The 22,775-nt window shown below is 38.6% G+C and overlaps 1 protein-coding gene, 1 long non-coding RNA gene and 1 pseudogene across 2 annotated transcripts; all 3 read right to left on the bottom strand.

Moving 5' to 3' along the window:
- Positions 1 to 493: 493 nt before the first annotated feature.
- On the bottom strand, positions 494 to 1,195 carry LOC110755787 (large ribosomal subunit protein uL24z). The gene has a single exon (XM_021957066.2). It carries the CDS (start codon positions 1,136 to 1,138, stop codon positions 698 to 700), a length of 441 nt encoding a protein of 146 aa, XP_021812758.1. The 5' UTR covers positions 1,139 to 1,195; the 3' UTR covers positions 494 to 697.
- A 9,432-nt stretch (positions 1,196 to 10,627) lies between these two features.
- LOC110755673 (uncharacterized) lies at positions 10,628 to 12,322 on the bottom strand. The gene is made up of 2 exons (XR_002526521.2): positions 12,140 to 12,322; positions 10,628 to 11,994 (listed from the first exon to the last, which is right to left on the bottom strand). It is a non-coding gene; the product is annotated as an uncharacterized LOC110755673 (long non-coding RNA).
- Positions 12,323 to 13,746: 1,424 nt separating this feature from the next.
- On the bottom strand, positions 13,747 to 18,540 carry LOC110755694 (disease resistance protein RPV1-like; annotated as a pseudogene).
- Between the last annotated feature and the right edge of the window lie 4,235 nt (positions 18,541 to 22,775).

Below are 22,775 nucleotides of genomic sequence, written 5' to 3'. Positions count from 1 at the left end.
TCTAACTAGCGAATACATTTTAAGAAGAAATCACAGAGGATAATTAAGTAGTATTTGGGATTCGATTCTTTCGGGTGCCTGAGAGAAGAATCTTAAACTTGAACTAGGGGTGGAGATAATGATTCTAATTTTGTGCAACAGTCATTCAAGCAGGAGCATTGGAAAACCAAAATGTGAAACTCCAGACTGAGCCCATTAGATTGTTAAAATCAACTCATACTACTAGTCAGTGTCTAAACGATAAAAACCATCCAAGAAACCAATAACAGCATCAACTTCCTACCCAATCCACACGAGCTGAGAATTCATGGATCTTAAATTCACATGCACAACACAAACCCAGTAACCTTCCTTGCCAAAGGTTGAGTTGTGGCTGCGTCCATGGGGACATTATAGTGGGACAAGATTGACAACAAATTGGGTCTCATAAGCATAATCAAATAAAGCTAATCCGTGTCTCAAATAACTTAAAGCGAAAAACAATAGCCAGGCATATGATAATATAATAGCATTTAAAAACCAGCACAAAATCACTGTCTGAAGATCCAATCCAGTGCGTAAGACACTTAAAACACATTAAACATATCCATACTTGAAATTGAGAAAATTAAAAAATTAAAACTCATCAGATCATTGTTCGCTAATTTTACTACCAAAACAGCAAAATGAACTAGTTTTATAACCAACCAGAAGAAAATCAGTCGACGTTCTGCATAATATCTTCGGCTGTGAACTTAGTACCCTTATCCTTGTCTGCAGCGGCACGACCCTTGGCCTTGCGGTCCAGCAGCGCCTTCCTATCCTTGTCCAGCCTCAGCTTGGTGATCACAACCTTGGATGGGTTGATGCCCACGTTCACCGTCGACCCATTGACCTTCTCCCTGGTGATGCGCTCTATGTGAATGACCCATTTGCGCCTGTAAACCTGGACCACCTTGCCCTCTCTGCCCTTGTAGGTCCCGCGCACCACCTGAACCTCGTCGTCCTTGCGAACCGGCATGGACCGGACATTGTACTTGGACCGGAGGTCTGACGAGATAGGCGAGCTCATCAACACACGGCGGACGCTCGACGGTGCCGTGAAATGAGCCTTTCGGTTCTTGCGGCGAGAGCTGGTCACTCTTGGATTGTACTTCATCTTCGCTCTCGGGTTTGCTCTCTCTGTGACGGCAAATAAGAGAGTGAGGTTTGGCTTAGGGTTTTCTCGGTTCCTTTATAAAGAGAAGTTGGGAATGAAACGACGACGTATGGGACACTATACTAAAAAGAAAATCATGTACGGGTTTCCAACTAAAAGAAAAGGCATAAAACCATTTTCCACTTCTGGCAGACTGTTAGAGCAACTCCACCCATTTGCCCCTTGGCATGGTAAGGGGGGGCTAGGGCAGCCACTATTCATGTGAATAGTGGTTGTCCTTGCAAATAGTATTGTGTGTTTCCACCCGTTGCCATGGCAAATGACAATTACTATTTATTTTTTTGTTTTTTCACAAATTTTTTTACCTTAATAATTAATTTGGATAATATTTTCGGATAAGATTTTCGGGTTCCTACGTGCACTGGCGGATCCAGAAATTTTTTAGCGTAGGTGCAATATTGACTAAGTATGAAAAATGATTTTTTGAAATAATCATTTTCTCAAGATAATTTTTAACAGCTTTTGTTCCTTACACATCAAATAAGAAAACTTGATTTTTTGGGATTTTAGTATGAAATATATATTGACTTAATGAGCCATCATTTTTTGCCTAAATCGTATTTTGCACTAAAACCGATTTTTCATATTTTGATTTGGTGGGAATTTGATTTTCTAGTATTTTTATTTGAATCCAAATGGGGGGTACTTCCTTATTTACATTGTAAACTTAAGTAAATGGACATTTACTTAGAATATTTTGGTATTTTTTTAAAAAAATTTCGATTTTTTTTCATAATTTTATTGCCAAAAAAATGCCATCCGTTGGATTGGAGGAGGAGAAGCAGATTGAAGCACCTAGGCCTTGATACCTGTCTTCTACAGGCTGGAGCTTGCGCTGACGTCGCGCTGACGTCGTCAGCCCTCGATTTGGACCTCGGGCTAAACTGGCCTTCAGGCCAGCCCGACTCGCTAGGACCCACAGCCTGCCCGGGCTTGGGCTGTCCGCTGGAACAAGATTTTTTTGTTTTTCTCCCCCCAGCCTTGGGCTCAGCTAACCGGTGGAGCTGCTCTTATAGCATTTGGCAGAGCCTCTGTCAAGCTGCCAGAAAAGACACTTAAGCCACCCATTCCCATCTCTTTCCCTCATTCTCCGCCAAACCTTCCTATAAACCCCTCATCTCCTACCTTAATACCTCCATTTTTTCCCAGAAACACATAGCTTTCTCTTCAGTGCTAAACTCATGACAATTTTGCTTCCATGCCACAAGCCTCTCATGTAAAGCTAAAAAATTTATCTGTAAGTTGTTATTTTCATTGGTGAAGGTAACCAAGGTGTTTCCTAAGGCTTCACTACCCTTTCGAAACATTCTTGGGGCTTGATCTTCAAACTCAGACACAGGGGGATAACTTCACCAGTTCACTCCTTACGGCAGCCCAGCCCATTTGTAGCTACCGGAAGAAAAAGTCCCCTACACTACTACACAAGGCAAATTGGGTTACCTGACTAGCGACACTGATGCCCCTGATTCCCAAGACTCGAAATTTGGGAAGTGAAAAATTGCTGATGCTGTTGTGAAAAGTTGGATGCTGCGAACTATGGAACCCAGTTTGTTGAATATATTTCATACTCTACCTACTGCTAAGGAAATTTGGGATGCTGTTAATCAGATGTTTTATAACGAATCCCAACTCTATGAACTGTGGAGCCAGGCTACCCGTCTCAAGCAAGAGGGTCGTCCTGTCTTTACCTATTTTGCCAAACTTAAGGCAATCTGGCTTGAATTGGACAAGAGACATCCTTTTCAGATGAAGTGTGCTCATGATATGAAGACTTTTCAGGCTACTGTTATGGCAGATCGTGTGTATGATTTTTTGGCTGGCCTTGACGATACTTATGACAAGGTCCGCAGTGATATTCTAAGAAGTGATAAAGTTCCAAGTATAAAAAATGTATTTTTATGGTTTATCGAGAGGCTCTGTCACGACCCGACTCCCCTAGCACGATATTGTCCGCTTTGGGCCCCCCTCTCTGCCCTCACGGTTTTGTTTCTGGGAGCTCACGAGCAACTTCCCAGTGGGTCACCCATCTTGGGATTGCTCTAGCGCCCAACTCGCTTAACTTCGGAGTTCCCATGACGCCGAAGCCAGTGAGCTCCCAAAAGGCCTCGTGCTAGGAAGAGAAGTGCCCACACATTTAAAGCACTTCACCTTCCCCTCCCCGAGCGATGTGGGATTGCTCACCGTTCTTGTTTCCCCAAAACACGGGTCTTACAATCCACCCCCTTTGGGGCCCAGCGTCCTCGCTGGCACATTTTCGGTCAGGGTCCGGCTCTGATACCATTTGTTACGACCCGACTCCCCTAGCACGATATTGTCCGCTTTGGGCCCCCCTCTCTACCCTCACGGTTTTGTTTCTGGGAGCTCACGAGCAACTTCCCAGTGGGTCACCCATCCTGGGATTGCTCTGACCCCCAACTCGCTTAACTTCCGAGTTCCTAAGAATCCGAAGCCAGTGAGCTCCCAAAAGGCCTCGTGCTAGGAAGAGAAGTGTCCACACATTTAAGCACTTCACATTTCCCTCCCCGAGCGATGTGCGATTGCTCTGTTTCCCCAAGACACGGGTCTTACAGGCTCAACGCCAGATTACTATGCTTGGATCCGGCACCAAGATTGGGGAACCTACTGTATTGTTTGCTTCCAAAAACACTGCTTTGGTTTCTCAGCCTACATGGTTTGGCTCTTCTGCTGTTCCGCCTCGTCGCCTGACTTCTACAGAAAAAGACAAACTGAAGTGTGATCACTGTAGTGAAAAGAGACATACTATTGACACCTGCTGGGCATTGCATGGGGTACCATATTGGATGAAGGAGCGGAGGCGTTTAAAAAGGGAACAACTGGATGACAAAGCTCATGTGGCTATTGACCCCACTTCTGTGGTTGACATCACCACTGGGCACGGCCACCTTACTGCTACTCCCCCTCCGACCTTGACCGCGGTCTCAAGCACTCCAACACCTCCGCCTCTAGGTAACTTTGGCAAGATTTTCTATGCCCATGATACACGCGATACAGGTTGGATTATTGATTTAGGAGCTCTTGGCCATATGACGTATAATTCTGCTTTAGTTTCTACTACTCTTCCACCTCACCATGATCATGTTCTGACTGCTAATAATGCTGCTGCTCCTGTCACAGGGGCTAATTCTATACTCTTAACACCTGCTTTACCATTGGACAAAGTGTTACTGGTTCCATTTTTGTCTAGTACTTTATTATCTGTATCGCAGATTACTGAGCAATTAAACTGCGTTGTACTGATGTATCAGTCTTTTGTCTTACTACAGGATATTCAGACTCGGGAGATCTTTGATCGTGGTACTAAAAATGGGGGGCTTTATTATGTGGATGATGTGGCAACTAGTTGGTTTTTTGTGCTGGTCGCGTCGAAACTTCTCAGCATCGCTAGATTTGATTGCTACATTGCCGATTTGGTCATGCCTCCTTTGGATATTTACGGCATTTGTTTCTTGCATTATTTAGTGGTGTCAACGAGTCTGCTTTCCAATGTTAGACTTGTATTTTAGCTAAGAGTCATCGGGTATCCTACCCTCCAAGTTGTAATAAACGGCTTATGCCATTTGATTTAGTTCATTCTAATGTTTGAGGACCTTCCCCTGTTTCTACAACCTTGGGAGTTCGCTTGTTTGTAATATTTGTGGATGATTGCACTTGTATGATGTGGTTATATGGGATGAAAAATAAAAGTGATGTGGTCGAAATTTTTCAGCATTTCTATCAGATGATTCAGACTCAATTTATGCTCCATATCAAGGTTTTTCAATCTGATAATGGTGGAGAATTTGTTAATTCGGCGTTATCCTTTTGCTTTTTGGTTGATGCTCACAACTCTTGGGCAGTGCTTTCTTCAAAAAGCATTCTCAAGTACAAATAGATTAACCTGTGTCTGTTTTGCAGTTTTTCTTTTTCCTTGCCCCTTCTCTTTAGCTCTGTCATGTTCTAATGCTATGGTCATACCAGAGAGGTTGTCTGAGAGCCAGTTAGGTTTTTATTCGTCAGTCTGGCATGTTCGTTGGATTGGATTACCTCATACAACGAACTTTGGATTCTCTAATGGAACTACAATAGGCACAACCTTGTATTGCTGATCTATGGTTAGCTTGTAGTAGCATGACAATGGATTTATATATTATTATGGTGCATTAGTATTGCCTTATCAGCCCCTGTTTGCCTGTTGTTGGCGTCGTGCTACTTTTGTCGTTAACAAGTTTCACTTGGAAAGAACCTGTCTATTGCTCAAGCAACATATAGAAATGGTGTACATATGCACTACATTTGTCATACTACTATATTTATTCGGCCGTTCAAATCAAGAATTTTCTTGTAGAGAAGAGAAAAAAGGGTAAAGGATTAAGAATTTTGTTTCAGTCATTTGATTTGCAAAGACCCTGTTGAGTTTCTTCAATTGAAAGCCTTGTTTTTTTATGCTGAAATATCTGTTTGGTTTTTATGCTCAACTCCGCATTTTAGATTGTCATCCTCTCGCTGACCAAAATGCTGGAACAATCAAATGACCAGCTTCATTTGAATTCTTGACCCAACTAAGTGCACACACCAGACCTGTCTTTTTAAAGCGTTCTGAATTTACAAGTAACACTAGGATTTATGCATCTAAAAGATTTGACCTTCAAATATCTTGCAAACGCAATCATTACAAACAAGATTTACTGTATATTGCCAAATTTCCAATATCTAGTACATAATTTTTTCCAGGCAATCCAACTGCATGACTCACATTCATAAATTCGCTATGAAGCACTGAGGGTCACTGTGGTGCTGAATGTGGAGACAGAAGACGGAGATCTGAATTTCCTGCTTCATCTTTCACTGTAAACTGAGGATAGAACATCTGCATTATATTAGAAATAGGCTAAGTAGTGGAATACATACCCACAGAGAGAGAGAGAGAGAAAGAGCTATATTTTTTTTTTGGTCTTAATAATACTTCATTGAGAAAGCCAAAGATGGCTCAAGCAACACCAACCAGGACGTGCAAGAAAGAAAAGTACAGGGACAGGGGAGAACCCCAGAACATTACAAACAAATCACAAGGAGGCCAAAGATACCTCCCAGGAGACAAAACCTGGAAATACAAGTAGTAATCCTACCATATAATCAAAATTAAATACTAGGGGGGCAAGGCAAACCATCCTTTGCCAATACCTGAACCAATGAGGGAGGAGGCTGTGAAGCCCAACGCATAGTTCGCACCCTCGTGTTTGATAGTGCTGCAGCAGCATGCGCAGCTTGATTTGCTTGGCGAGATACCCATTCCCATTTGACCGAGGTAAACCATGAAGAGAGCCTCCTGATCTCCAAGATAAGTGGGATGATTCTCCAGTTGCCGCGCAGATTTTCGTTTCTCATACAAGAGACAACATCCATGGAATCTCTTTCAAGAATGATTTTCTGACAGTTTTTCTCTTTGGCCAATATTAGTCCTTCCAAAACAGCTTCCGCTTCCACTTCAACTGCAGAGTTCCGGAGAGTAGCTTTACTCATACCAGCCAACATTCTGCCCTCAGAGTCACGTAAACAACAACCCATACCACCCTGCAGTGATTCCTTTTTCCAAGCTCCATCCACATTAACCTTAACATATGGAAGGGGAGGAGCCCTCCAGAGAGCATGGGGGGGGGAGAAACAGGGGGAGTGGAACTAGCAGTAACACCAGGGGATGGACAAAGTTATCCCCATAAGGAAATAACTCTTCGGATAACAGAGTGGGGACAAGGGGAACGACTTTCAAAAAGAGCAGAGCATCTTTCTTTCCAAATCTCCCAACATGTGATACCCACCAAAGCAAGTGTCTCCTTTTTCCTTCCTTCACACAGATCCAAAAAATCAGTAACTCCCAAAAGCCATCTGTCAAGAGAAGTCACGCTTTGGACATTTACACAGTAGTTTAAGGGGATCCCAAACCAAACACAAGCACTCCAAGGACACAATAGAATCGCATGTTCAGCTGACTCGTCCCCCGAATTGCAAAGAGTACACCCCGGAGAGGTCCTAGCTCTGCGATGAAACAGGTTTTTTAGAGTCGGCAGGGAATTGGTCATAGCCCTCCAAAAGAAAAGTTTGATCTTTGGGAGGACTTTCATGCTCCAAATTGTATTCCATAACTTTTTATCAATTTGGTGGGAGTGATGATCCGGCACAGTGCACACTGCCACCAAATTATCCATAGCCCAATGGTAACCACTACGAACAGAAAAAGTTCCATCCTTATTCCAAGGCCAAATCAAAGAATCCTCGCGAGTAAGATTACAGAGAGGAATGGCACGGATTAATTTTGCCACAGAGGGCTCAATAACATTTGAGATGCCTGCCAAATTCCAATCTCTCAGGTCCCGATCAATGAGGTCATTAACGAAAGTTGGTATAGGGCCGGAGCCGGTGATGATTGGTTTTGGGCGTAGGATGGAGTTGTGGTGCAGCCAGTTATCGCTCCATATCTTCACTTTCAACCCATTGCCAATCTGCCATATGGCACCATCAGACATAATCTTACGACCATCCAGTAAGCTAGCCCATGCCCAAGAAGGACAAGGCCCCCTTCTTGCTTTAAGGAAATCACCATCAGGGAAATACTTGGCTCTCAAGACACGAACCCAGAAAGCATCAGGATTATGCCAAATACGCCAACACTGTTTAGCCAGGAGAGAAAGATTAAAATTCTCAAGATCTCTAAAACCCAAGCCACCATTGTCCTTTGAAAGGCATAAAAGCTCTCATCTCTTCCAGTGAATATGAGCTTTGGTGTCACCATTACTCCACCAGAAATTACTAAGAATACCATTAATTTGTTTGCAAGTGGTTGCGGGGAATCGAAAACAAGACATCGGGTACGTTGGCACAGCCAAAGCTACGGCCTTTATCAAGACCTCCTTGCCGGCAGGATTTAATAGCTGTGATTTCCAACCTTGAACTCTCTTCTGTATGCGATCGACAATGAAGTTTAGTGCAGCGGTTTTTGATCTCCCCCAAATTGATGGCAGACCCAGATAAGAGCCAGGGTCAAGGGTAGAAGACATCCCCAATGTGAAGCAGATTTCCCCCGCAAGAGAGTCAGTGACATTTGGGCTAAAGTATAAGGACGATTTATCCGTATTGAGCTTTTGGCCAGACGCCAAACAGTAGTCATCGACAATCTTTTTTAAAACACTACAGTTTTGAGTTGTAGCATGGATGAAGAAAAGAGAATCATCGGCAAATAAAAGGTGGGATATAGTTGGGCCGCTCCGACAGAGACGTACCCCATGCAGACAGCCACGTCTCACGGCATCCTCCACATTACGAGAGAGAACCTCACTGATCAAAATGAAAAGGTAGGGAGAAAGTGGATCCCCTTGACGAAGACCACGTGAGGGAACAAAGGAACGACCCGGTTTGCCATAGCAACATGCCGACATGTGACAGCCAAATGGAGACGTGAATAAAAAGACAAAAACATTAAGGCAGGAAACTTACGCTGGCTGTTGTGTACAAAATTCAATCAAATCTGCCTAAATTTACCGATCCAATTCCATCCAATCTAATTTCAATCAGTTTCGATGATTTGGTGGATTGAATTGGATCCGTAATTTTCAAAATCGACATGATTGAATCGGATGACTAATTGGCTTATGAGAATCCAATCCAATCCAATATAGTTAGTTTTATGCTTATTTTGCTCGTGTAGATATTTGTAGTTGAAAAGATTATGAATATTTTAAGTTATTTAATGAAGTTATGTTTAATATATAATATAATAAAAACAATTTTTTTTTCTAGTATTTCATTTATATTTACATTTACGTCTATTAATTCGTTTGATTAGATTAAACCTAAGGATAAATATTTAATATTTTATTATTGTCTTTTTCTATTATCAAAACCGATCATCCAATCCAATATCAATTGGCTCAGATCAGATTAGATTTAAACATCTAATATGATCGAATTGAAAAAATCACAATCCAATCTATATTGGATCAAATACAAATTGACTAAATTGTATTGGTTTCGAATCGACGTACGCCCACCAGCTTGTTGTATCAGCTGAGAATATACAACCCTATGTTTGCCAGTGCCACCTGGTACACAACCAAAGATTTTGTGTGAATGAAAAGTCCATATATTGTAAATAAATAAATAAAATACCAGCACACTTGTTTCTCGACTAAGCAACCTGAGCCTTTTCAAATTACAAAGTTTGCATCTCAAAATTTTATTTAACTTGTTGGTTATGTTTTTGTTAGCGAGTTCTTATTTAGTTAGGATTTTAGTTCCTTACTATGTTATGATTTTGGTTACTTACCTATTTATTTAGTCGACCTATTGCAATTGAGATTTATTTCTTATTGTATTTAGGGTTAACAAATCTGAGTATATCTGAATATATCTGAGAATTCTCATACACTTTGTTTGACATGGTATAAAAGCCTTGGTTTTCTTGTGAGATGTGCTTACGTTCTCCTTACAATTTAAGTGTTCTAGGGGGGAGGGAGAGTAAAAAGGATATGTTTCTATTTCCCGTGAAGATATTGCCTATTTTTTTTATTGCAACGACCTATTCTCTTCTTTTCAAGGGGAAAAGGGGAGTGAAGAGTAGTTGTGTCTGCGTGAATTAGATAAAGTAGATATGGTGGACTTCTCCGTCACTTTGGATGTTGTTGTCGTTGTCGTTGTCGTGGCTGCTGCTACCGCCATTGACGTTGCCCTTGCCTTTGCTTGCTTCACTTTTCGTTGATGTGGTCATTAACATTGTTATTGTTGTGGTTGTGCCCTTTACCTTTGCTCTTTCCTTGCTTTTCTTTGCCTTTCCTTTGCTATGTTCACAGGGTTTCTGTGTTCTTTGCCGTGTTCACAGGGTTTGTGTTCTTTTCCTTGCCCTTGCCATGTTCACAGGTTTCTGTGTCCTACTGTGTTCTGATGTGTGTTCTATTTTTTACGGTTTATGTGTTCTACCATGTACCTTATTTTTTAGGGTTTACTCTTGTGTTTCCATTGCAAACTTTGCTTTAATTTATCGTGACTGATGAAAAGACCTTCTCTACAAGTTATTCGATTGGTCAATATCAAGTATGGTGTTCTAAGACTTGCTTGTCAAGTTGAGCATGCGGACATCTTTGCACAAACTTGAGGTGTAGTGTTGGTTAGGGGTGGGCACGGTCCAGTTTGGACCGGTTTTCTTGAAAAAATGAAATCTGAACCGAAAATGAAGACCGATTCAATTTGGACCGATTTTGTTAAAAATTCATACAGAAATCCAAACCAACCCGAACCTGTCCGGTTTTGATTCCAGTTCGGTTCCTGCGGTTCCAGTTTGGGCTTGAGCCCAAAAAAAAAAATTTGTTCTTTTTTTCAAACCTGCCAAAAATGTATTTATATTGCTGACCTACCCTAAATTTGAACTTCCAACAAGCTATCAACACATCATAATGAATCCAACTTCAACAAAATATAAATTACAATAGAGATTCAATCCAAATTCAATAACATATAAATTACAACCTAAATCCAATCCAACTTCAGCAAAATAAGTTCCAAAATAAATTACAACCCAAATTCAATCCAACTTCATTAAATTCCTCCTAACACTTAAAAGTAACTTCAGCAGACTTGGTAGGTGTGGATGAACTCATTTGCACCAATTTTCTTCTTCTAGGCATCTTATAAATTCCGCTAATTTAGAGGCATGCCCTTGCTTCTTGTCTTTTAATGGGATAAGAAAACTAAGTAATAACTCTGATTCAGCATTAACATTATCAGCAGAATTTGAAAAATCATCACAGCAAGCCGATTCTTGGTATCCATAATAATATGATTTATTATCTCTCCTTTAAGAATATTGCTCAAGCAACAGATAGAAATGGTGTACATATGCACTATATTTATCATACTACTATATTTATTCGGCCATTCAAATCAAGAATTTTCTTGTAGAGAAGAAAAAAGAGGGTAAAGGTTAAGAATTTTATGGAAGTAGAGTTTCTTCAATTGAAAGCCTTGGTTTTTATGGAAGTAGATCTATCTTTTAAATCCTTATGAATTTACAAATAACACTCCGACATCTAAAAGATTTTGACCTTCTTCAAATAACTTGCAAACGCAATCATTACAAACAAGATTTACTGTATATTGCCAAATTTCCATGATATGGTACATCATTTTTTCCAGGCAATCCAACTGCATGACTCACATTCATAAATTCACTATGAAGCAATAACAGGAGTACGTTTGCAAGATATCATGGAAAATCAATGAATAAAAATCAAAATAAACAGAAACTTAGAAAATCAATAAACTGTTTGACTCCACCAACAAAAACAGAAAATCAAAAAACAAAAATAAAAAATAAATCTGCAAATCCTCAAGCCGAATAACTTTTTCTGTTTTTAAAAAGTTAAAAAGTAATAATATCAGCAAATCATAGTTACAGAACCAGCACAATATGTTCACAAGATTTAGCGATTTAATATCACCTACTTAATGCAGATTTTGAATCTTCAAAACGTGATGGACAAGTGGCATCAATTACATAGACCACAACATGTGCTTCTTCATAATATTTTTCCCAGATTAAGCGAAGACCAGACTGACAGCAAAAACAAACAACTCTTGCATCAAAAATGGCACGGATGAATTTCACATACCTGACCTCCCAGATCCCAGAACACAAGTTTGGTATTTGATGCTTCAATACGACCAATATTAAGTCCCACAGTTGGAACAATTCGATCAGGAAGGAGACCTTCCAAGTTTGAGTAAAGTGATTTCAAATTCTCGAGCAAAGTCTACAAATTGATATCAGAATAAGAATTACAGCTAACGTATCTGAAGATCTGTTAAAAGAAGACAATTCCACCAGAAATAAAAGCAGCTCAAAATCACAAAACAAAGCCCAATAAGTAAAAGAGAGATAGAGAGAGAGAATCTGACATGCGTGACGGCGGCGACTGAGAGAGGCTGAGAGAAGAGCGACGGCAGAGAGGAGTGATGTGATGGCTGAAAGAGAAGTTTGGAATCGGTGGCGGCTGGCTGAGTATGAAACGAAATGGGAGGAGAGGAAAAAAGGAAGAAAGAAGAAAACCTAAGTCACTCTCAGGGCCCTTTTTCTTGGGTGTAATCATGTGCGTGCGCTACCTATGGTAGCAGCATACACACCCAATCAAACTTTGAAAAAATATATAATTTTAAATATAAATATATATAATATTTTAAAAATATATAAATTAATTATATTGGACCAGTTCTTCAGAGTGGAAAATCGGAATCGGAACCGGTCTGAACCGGTTCGGTTTGGATTTGTCTCGATTTTTGACTTTTTCAGTCAATACGATTTTTTTCGATTTTTTTCGGATTGGTTTGGTTCGGTTTTACGGTTTTGTGGTTCCAATGCCCACCCATAGTGTTGGTGAGTCCTTATTTGGTTAGGATTTTATTTACTTACCTACTTATTTAGTCCTATTGAAATTGAGATTTATTTCCTATTTATTTAGATAAATGACAAACTACAATCCACCACTCAGTCTTCGCGTCGAACATAAGCATATGTCTGCTCCATGGTGGAAAACAGAGTCATCTGAAGGACATCTCTTTGAGCCTTGTCAAGTCGGAAATCCAAGTCATCCAAGAAGATATAAACACAGTCTTCCTGGAGAATGTCATTATACTATTGGATATCGGAATCAAACTTGATCCTATTCGGACGACAGAAGTTGATTTCTCTCCACAAGCCTTGGAGGATCGATCATTGTAGTAAGTTTCAATCGAGCCAACTGCTTGTTGTAGTTGGTGAGTTCGCTGTTTAAGGTCATACACTTGAGAGGTGTTAATGCCAGCAAAGTAGGTCGTGACAATCGCATCTCATACTACTTTTGCAGTCATAAATCAAATAAAATTGCTAATCAATTAAGGCTCCAAAGAATTGATTAGACAGCCTTTAACAATTGCATTCTTAGTACGCCAGCGAGTTGAAACTCGGGTAGGTCGGAGTAGGCAGTGGAAGTTCGCCAATGAGGTATCCCAACTTGTCTTTGCTGGCGACATACATCTTGACACTTAGGACTAAAGAGGGTAGTAGGAGCCATCCAACTTGATGCTAATCTGTGCAACGAAAGCTTCAAAGGTAATAGTCAATGTCGGGGGTTGGGGTCTATGTCTGAGTCAAGTTTAGGGTCGAGTTCAAGGTCAGGTTTACGGTTGAGTTCAGGATTGGGTTCTAGTTATGTATTTTGAAGAATTAGGCCATATGAGTGGCCAGTTCTGCGAAGGTTGGTTGAGAAGGCGAAGCGGAGTCGGTGGTGCTTCCTTCATGGGAGACGAAGAAATCATCCTCCCCCTATGACGGCGACAAGGATTTGAAACTAAAGTTTGCAATTCCAAGATCACTGCTCTGATACCATGTTAAAATATGAAAACCTATGAGAGAATATTGTTTGTGGGAATTTTTTGTGTATTTTTCTCCTTGTAGAGAAGTGAAACAATCGAAGAAGAACATGGAGAAATTTATGAGAGGGCGGCACGGGTGTGTTGGTGAAACCAAAGAAGAGACTTCCATATTTATAGTACAATAAATCATTGTAGGTCAAGGAAAGTAATAATTCCTAATTCTATTTACAGTGGGAAATCAAGAATTAAAGAAAATCAATTACTTTTAATATGGGAATCTTTGGTGTGCAAGGAAAGTAAATGCAAGTCCACAAGTCATGCCAACAAGTTTGCCGTTCAGATGTTCGAAAAATTCATCCACGACTTTTTGACTGTCGCTTCTTTCTGTGTGTGAGAGACGACTGTGTGATTAGAGAAAGCATGAGAAAGAAACATGATGCGGTGATGAGCAGCTTCCAGCCATGGAGGCCACCAGAGTCGTTGCTGCCTACCATGGCAACAATTGTGAGATCATCCTGTTGCTCTTCTTCTTCGTCTGGAAAACATACAAAATAACATAAAATCCCAACATAAAAGAGGAAACTTCTTTTTGGAATAAATATGGACATATGTGATGGTAAATATGGACATATTAGGGGTGTCATTGTTTCCTTTTTTTTTTTCGGGAAAGGGTTGGAGTAAAATAATTAAATGCGTTAATAAGCAACACACCTGTCGTATCTTCATCAGGGTCCCCAAGGAGCTTCTGTAGCCATATCGGATCTCATATTCGTCTACTTATGGTGGAGAGCAAGTATACTCCTGGCTCATATTGACGCAAATCTTCCCTCCTGACACGTGGATAATAAGAATCTGTGGAAATAGCCATTATATTATAATTCTCTTCTTGCACCTGCACAAGCTGGATGCCAAACTCCTTCACACGAAAGCAACCACTTGATCGCCACCTTCTAAGTGAACTATCTCCTCCAACTTCCAGTGGCTTAACCATATCATGTCTTCTCCTTCACCTGGAACACCGTAGCATATTGGGCCGTAGATCCACTTCAGACCTTTGCTCTTATTTTTTACTCTAGTAATTATTGGCCCAGGTGAACCTTCAGGAAGATCATTGACATATTTTGTATAGACAACGAAGACCTTCAAGCCTCGAATTTGGTGATTAGGAAGTGAAGGCACCGTAAAAGAGATCGAGGACTTTGTACTTTTATGGCTGAACTGGCCTGGAACCTCATTCCCGACAAAAAATGTGCTGAATATACCATATTCATACAGTCCCTATATATAATGCAATGGAAAAGACAATGTTAATTAATACTCTTTCCAATGATCGTATGAGAGAAAGAGAGGGAGAGAGGTGTACCTGGACCGAACTGCAATCATCCTTTCGTGACCCCCAACTTGAGCTGTGCATTTGAATGGGTGCCATGGATTCCAAGTTGCACAAGCCCAAAAGGTTGATTATTTCTACATCAACTCTTCCAATGGGTTCCAGCTTGTACCAGTACTCCCATTCAACTAGGTTGCGGTTGTCATGAAAAAAAACTTGAGGCCGCTTATAGAGGGAAGATTGATATGTTACTTTTTCCAAAGATATGCAATCTACCACAACCAATTCGCCTAGTTTTGGTAACCCAAGAAGCGATTTGAGACTCCTACACCCTACAAAAGAGAGTGTATCGAGCCTCTTTAAACCTTTGATGAAATCTGGCAGGCTACAAATTGGATTATTACCTAGATTTAGTCTTTGCAATGAGGGTAGATTACTAAACTCCCTGGTAAAGGCATCATCCGAAATATTGCACCCACAAAGACTCAAGTCTACTAAAGAGCATGGTAAAGAACTCAAGATACATGAACTTCTTCCTGGCCATAATTCACCAATTGGAATTCCATCTGTCTCGAGCACTTTCAGAGATTCCATACTCCTCAACATCTCAATTGGTAACTCAAGATTTATGCAACCAGATATAATAAGTGCTTCAAGTAATTTTAGCATGAACATGTTCTCTGGAAGTATCCTAAGATTTGCGCAATCCTTCATACTCAAGTAAACAAGTCTCTCAAGGTTTCCAATGGATCCATGGACACAAATTAGGCTCACACAATCTACAAGAATAAGTTTCTCTAGATTTGGGCAAAATGAGAAGTCAGTTTCTGTAAGGGAATGAGAATGGCTGAGATCAAGGATCTTCAATGACAGAAGACACTGGGGAAAAAATGTAAATAAGAAAACAATGTGGGGAGTTAGTTGTTATAGATATATGAACTTGTTATCAAGCTAAAAGCCTAATGAAAATGAAAGAGGAATTGAAAAGCATGGAGTAACATACTTTCATTCCTTCAAAGACTTGTCTCAAGCTGCTATATTGCATTTCAAGAACAATTAGGCTCCCCAAAGGAAAATCAGTGGGTATAGAATCCAGGGGAAACTTAAGCCAACACAACCATCGTAATCCTGTACAAAATTGTGCATAAGATCCGTCAAGTTGTACATGACTAAGATGGAGGAGCTTTAGTTTGTGCATCCTTGCAAAAGCATTGGTTTCTAAAACCTTCTCCTTTGAGTTTGTGGGATTGTTTGTATGGCGCATATGCATGTCCAAGACAAGACCTTCAATTTTTTTTGAACCCTACATAAAAAAAGGGGAAGAAACATTTGGAAAATATTTATAAGAAGAAAAACATATGTGTGCGCACATGTCATGTTTCTTACTTTCTTTTCTGTCAAGATTTTGAAAGAATCATTATGTTGCCATACTCTACTACACTTCCAAGGCTCCTCTGATTCTTGACGAACAATATCTTTTCCCATTGCACAAATCATGTCATGCATCTGCACCTTCTCACATTCATCAATTGTCACTAAACACCTATCGGTGAGATTTTGAATGCCAACAATTGTATAGAAATCGCATCCATCTAGTATTTTAATAACATAATCTTTGTCCTTTCCTATGAAGAAACAAGCAATGTGGAGGAATAATTTTCTATCATGGTCATCTTGTAAGGAGTCGTAGCTTACTCTTAGTTTATTTGTTATTTCACCATTTGGAATAGCTTCTAACTTCTCCAATGCACTTTTCCATACACCTATTCTTTCCCCCGACAAAGAAGAACCTAAAACTTGAAGAGATAATGGAAGCCCTCCGCTGTGGTGCACTAGCTTTTTTGAATATTCTATGTAATCTTCAATGGGATGGTCTTGGCCAAAAGCGTGCCAACTGAAGAGCACCAATGAATCTTTGTAATTCAAAGTTTCAACAGCATGCACATGATCAACTTGATGAGCTTTTAACAATCTTGCACGCCTAGTTGTTACGATGATTTTACTTCCTGGATAAAATCGATCTTTCATCCGAAGTACTGCATCTAATTGGTCCATGTGATCCACATCATCGAGAACAAGGAGAACCCTTCTAGAACTTATGGCATCTCCAATCCTAGTTATTCCTTCATTGAGATTGCTTATTTTCACTTTTCTCCCATTCAAAACATCATAAAGAAGTTGTGTTTGTATTTGAACTAAGCCAGTAGGTTGTTTTGAAATTTCTTTGATATTTTCAAGGAAGCTGCTTCTTTCAAATCTTCTAAAGTTTGAATTATAAACAAACTTTGCAATGGTTGTCTTTCCTATTCCACTAATACCATAAATTACAGCTATGCCGATATCAGTTGATCCATCTTGTAACCACAAGTTAAGTTTGTTGACTCGAGATTGCATCCCGATCATGATGTTGGGAACACTTAGGGGTGTGCGATTTAGTTTGTCTCCTATCACTTTAATAATTTTGTTGATGAACTTTGACTCGTGCCTATCAAAATAAAGCAGAATTCAAACATGTATGATGTCATATTCGTGAAGTGTCAACATGATAAAAGTTACAGGATACAAATAATTAGTTTAGGGTTTAGGGTTTATTATATTTCAACCATAAACCCTAAACTAACAAAAGATGGTAGATAGAAATAGTTAAAAGAAAACAAATTGAATAGTACATATTCTATTAAATTTTAGCCAGTAGTGCATACACGCTGATTGTAAATGGGAATGAATTTAATGACTAGTGATTGTATAGTAATTGTTAATGACTAGTGATTGTATAGTAATTGTCAAAATGCTTTGAGTTTCTATGTTCTCCACTTTATTTAAGCTAAACTTTTCTTCTGGTAAAACGTATCCATCTTGATCATTTTCAGCATACTTTCATTATATTGGGTATTAACATCAATATCCAAATTAAAGTAGAAAAGAGGAAATGTGACAACCAAATTGGAAAAGAGATAATGTACAATTACTATACTCTGTCCTTACTGTTCTATTTTATATTATTTTAATGATAGTATACTATGGTTGACAAAAAAAAAAGCACTATGGAGTGGTAGGAAAGAAATTACCCAAGAGCTTGATTTTGTAGGACCATCGCTGCCAGATCTGCAACCTCTGCAAGTGCCTCCCTCCACACTTCCACCTTCTTCAGCGGTTGAGTTTTTTGGTGTCTAGCAAATGCCTTTGCAATATTCCCTGTCTGCTTCCTCACATGGGATGGATCCACATCGTAGAACACTGGTAAAATGACATGGTCAGCTGATCTCCTCTTACGTTCGAGGATCATCATGAGCTCATCAAGGCACCATGTGGAGGACGCATAGTCTTTTGAGAACACAATAACAGAAGTCCGTGAGTGTTTGATTGCTTTCTGCAATGCGGGCTTAATATGTTCTCCTCTCTCAAGCTCATCGTCGTCACGGAAAGTATGAAATCCTGCGTTGACCAAGGCTGTGTAGAGGTGGTCGGTAAAAGTCTTGCGAGTGTCTTCACCTCTGAAACTCAGGAACACGTGATAACGACAATATCGAGAAGTATTAGAAGAAGAGGTTCGTTCAGCTGCTCTCACAAGTGCCATAGATGGATGGAAACAAACGAACAAACAAACTTCCTGGATTATGTAAACAATAGCAGCTCATGAATTAATTACCAAATGAAAGGATAAGGTATCGGTGGACTTAAAAGCAATAATACTGAGTTCAACATGAGGCGGCGAGACTCTTCCGCACTTTTTAATGCTAAACAATTAGCTAATTCTGCCACGAAGTTTACTTTAATTTGCAATTCAGCCACGAATTTTTCTTGGATTTACATTAGCGCCACTGAGTTTGCTTTAATTCATTCACAATAGCGCCAGTGAGTTTACTTGAATTTACAATAGCGCCACTAAGTTGCTTGACATTATTTATCAGAAAAAATATTTTGCTTTGAATAGTATGTCTGGCTATGTAAATAAAACTACTTCTTTTTCTTTTGCACGATATGATTTTGCTTGACTGGTATATTGTTTGCATATATATATATATATATATAAAGCCAAGGCCAAAAGGAATTGATAAAATCACACAAGCCCCCCAAGTCCATCTTTAAGAACAAGGGAACTTGAAATTAAAGTAGAACAAGTTCATGGCTGGAAACTTGAAAGTAGAACCGGTGTTGGCTGAGCCTAGCCGTGGCGGAATCCTTATTGTGGTGTATGAATCATATGAACCCGACTTCAGTGACATGAAGGGAAGGGAGTGTTGATTTTTTTAGTAGTCTTATCGGTTTAAGCCAAATCTAGGTAAAGTAAATAATAGTAAACATGCAATCAATAACCTATATAAATTTGATTAGAAGCAAACATCAGAATTTTTCTTCTAGTTACTCAAAACGCCATATTTGAACCTTCATAGCCTAGAAGCAGGGCCGGTCCTGAGTTTTCAAAGGCCCAGGGCGAAAATCTAAAATGTGCCCTACACACATTAATCACTAATACTAGTATACTTCTTGTTTTATCAACTAAGCATTGGGTTTTTTGAGAAAGTATTTATTCGAAAATATTTTTAGACTTTGAGCAATGTCTTCCATATTCCTAAATAATGAAAACAAATGTCCAACTATGGAGACCATACCAATGAGTCAAAGAATTTCAAGAATGCAAGTCAAGCCAATATCAAAGAATTTCTTTTAAAAATCTCATCATGGATCCTTTGTTCCAAAATTTCAAATTCATCTCAATATCCTATTCCTAAAAATTATGGAAAAATATTAAATTAATTTATTATAATATAATATAACACTTATTATAATAAAAAAATTTGGGGCCCCCTTGAGTAATGGGCCCAGGGCAGTCGCACTGACTGCCCCTGGGCAGGGCCGGGACTGCCTAGAAGAAATAGCTCCCCCTCTCTATGGATTCTTCAATCTTGGTAAGTTTTTCTCCTTTTTTTTATTCAATTTCCAATTTTAATTGTTGTTGTTAAGTTTTTATGATTTAGGTTTGGGTGATAACTTTTGGGGATTGTTATATATGTTTTATTTTTGCAACTTGAATTATTAATTAGTATATTTGATTTTTGATATCTATTATTTGTTGTTAGGATATCATGCCACTTGATGATAATAGACCGACAAAGAGAGAAAAAACTATTTATTCATTCTTCAAAAAAAGTGATTATGATAACAAGGATACACTGCATCTTATGTTGACACTTCAATTCCTAAGGAACTTACTCAACTCATATCTCAAGTAGTTGAACAGTGTGTTTGATTTGATATTTATTTATTTTTTGTACTTTTTTGTGTTATATTTGCTCATAATGTGGCCTTATTTGATTTATAAAATTTTATTTACATTTTTATTTGAAGAGAAAAAAATGTTTATAATGTATCTCCTATAAAAAATAAAAAATAAAAAATTTAACCTACCCTTATAAAAATTCATGGATCCATCATTGCATGGGGCCTGCATGGGATTCAAGGCAACCGCTGTGAGCTTACATACTTGGTAGAGAATAAAACAATAAGGCACAATCTCTTATCTGATTAGCCCTTGCATACTGACAGAGTGAACATAAAATAAATGTCAAGGGTTTGATAATATTAGTGGAACGCGTCTGGGTTTTAATAAAATCACTCAATGACCTTTCAATATGGGCAGTAGCAAAAAAAAAGATAGAATTTATCATTTATGCATATGCAGTGCTCATATTTATATTTAAGGCTATTTATATAATAACCCTCTAAAATAACGTGTAAAATATAGTAGTTTTTGTGAAAAGATTGATAATAATAATATACTAGCCTTTCCGCACGCGCTTCCGTGCCTGCGAGAGACTTTTTTTTTTAAAATTTTAAATCTATTTTAGAATTTAAAAAAATAATGGGTAGTTGTGTTCCATAAAAATAGGATCCATTATTTGATTTTTTTAAATTTTAATTTTTTTATTTATGAAAAAGTGTGAATTTACCATATTATCCTCATTTAATTAATAATTTCAATTCTTAATATTTACATTAATCAAGGACATTTTCTGGTATTTTGAATGTTTCACCATTCTCTGCCTTTTGCTTTATATATATAGATATAAAAAGTTTTAGTGAAAAGAAATTGTGCAACATTATTAATAATAAGTATGGAATTTGTCAGGTAAGAGATTGAAGGCAAATATCTTATCTGATAATAAAGTCGTTCGATAGGGGGAGGTTTGCCTCTTGCTTCTCTACTTCTTCCCACCTTTGCAGTGACAAAGGAGAGACGGGCAGTGGCGGACCCAGACTTCCGTTCATCTGGGGGCTTAAAAGAAAATCCAACCGATATATAGTCAAACAAAAAATATTTGGGTTTAAAGTGAACTTGATGACTAAGTTCTCCACAAAATTACAGAATGAGTGTACTTGGTGAGATCTTTATTCTTCTTTTATAACATAGGGTTTTTCTTTTTTAATATAAACTTTAAGTTTAAAGTGTATGTATTGGATAGGCCATGTGGGGGCTCCACCTAAGAAAGACCTAAAAAAAAATTAAAAAATATGAGTTTGGGTGGGATTATACAGCTGCAACTTTTTTGTAAGTGTGGGCAAGTGCCCATAGTTGTCCTTCATTGGGTCCGCCAATGCATAGAGATAGGACTTACATATGTAGGGCTCATCTCTATTAAAAATGTGGTTAACACAATTATTTTTATACATGCTCAAATATTCAATTTTGCAAAATAAAAAAATTGTGACGTGGTTGGGTATGTAACGTGGTTGACGGACGAGTATTACTTCAAAGACTTTCAGTCGTCTATGGTCACAATCGTGTGGAACTTTCTTAGATAATGATGTGTACATCGATATAGTTTGGTTGGATATGTAACGTGGTTGACGGGCGGGAAGGGTCTCTCCTTTTCTTTCTATTACTACAAAGACATTCGGTCGTCTATGGTCACAATCGTGTGGATTATTCAAATACAGTGAACCATAAAAGAGGACTTTTAAAAAATCAGCCACCAATATTATTCTTATCTTAACCACATGCATATTATTATAAAAAAAATCAGCAATCGTGTGGATAATGATGTGTACTTGGTGGGATCTTTATTCTTCTTTTATAACATAGGGTTTTTCTTTTTTAATATAAACCTTAAGTTTAAAGTGTATGTATGTATTGGATGGGCCATGTGGGGGGCTCCACCTAAGAAAGACCTAAAAAAAATTAAAAAATATGAGTTTGGGTGGGATTATACAGTTGCAACTTTTTTGTAAGTGTGGGCATGCAAGTGCCCACAATTGTCTTTCATTGGGTCCGCATAGAGATAGGACTTACATATGTAGGGCTCATCTATATTAAAAATGTGGTTAACACGATTGTTTTTATACATGCTCAAATATTCAATTTTGCAAAAATAAAAAAAAATGTGACGTGGTTGGGTATGTAACGTGGTTGACGGACGAGTATTACTTCAAAGACTTTCAGTCGTCTGTGGTCACAATCGTGTGGATTATTCAAATAAAGAGAACTTTCTTAGATAATGATGTGTACATTGATATAGTTTGGTTGGATATGTAACGTGGTTGACGGACGGGAAGGGTCTCTCCTTTTCTTTCTATTACTACAAAGACATTCGGTCGTCTATGGTCACAATCGTGTGGATTATTCAAATACAGTGAACCATAAAAGAGGACTTTTAAAAAATCAGCCACCGATATTATTCTTATCTTAACCACATGCATATTATTAAAAAAAAAATCAGCAATCGTGTGGATAATGATGTGTACTTGGTGGGGTCTTTATTCTTCTTTTATAACATAGGGTTTTTCTTTTTTAATATAAACTTTAAGTTTAAAGTGCATGTATGTATTGGATGGGCCATGTGGGGGGCTCCACCT

The sequence above is a fragment of the Prunus avium genome, chromosome 3 (genome assembly GCF_965620075.1).
Source record: "Prunus avium chromosome 3, drPruAviu1.hap1.1, whole genome shotgun sequence".
In the NCBI taxonomy this organism is placed as follows: domain Eukaryota; kingdom Viridiplantae; phylum Streptophyta; class Magnoliopsida; order Rosales; family Rosaceae; genus Prunus; species Prunus avium.
Note: the sequence above shows the minus strand (reverse complement) of the source record. Positions and strands in the feature narration are given on the sequence as shown.

Bases quoted from the DNA above. Each gene is read 5' to 3' on its own strand.
- LOC110755787 (XM_021957066.2), bottom strand. From the start codon at position 1,138: ATGAAGTACAATCCAAGAGTGACCAGCTCTCGCCGCAAGAACCGAAAG.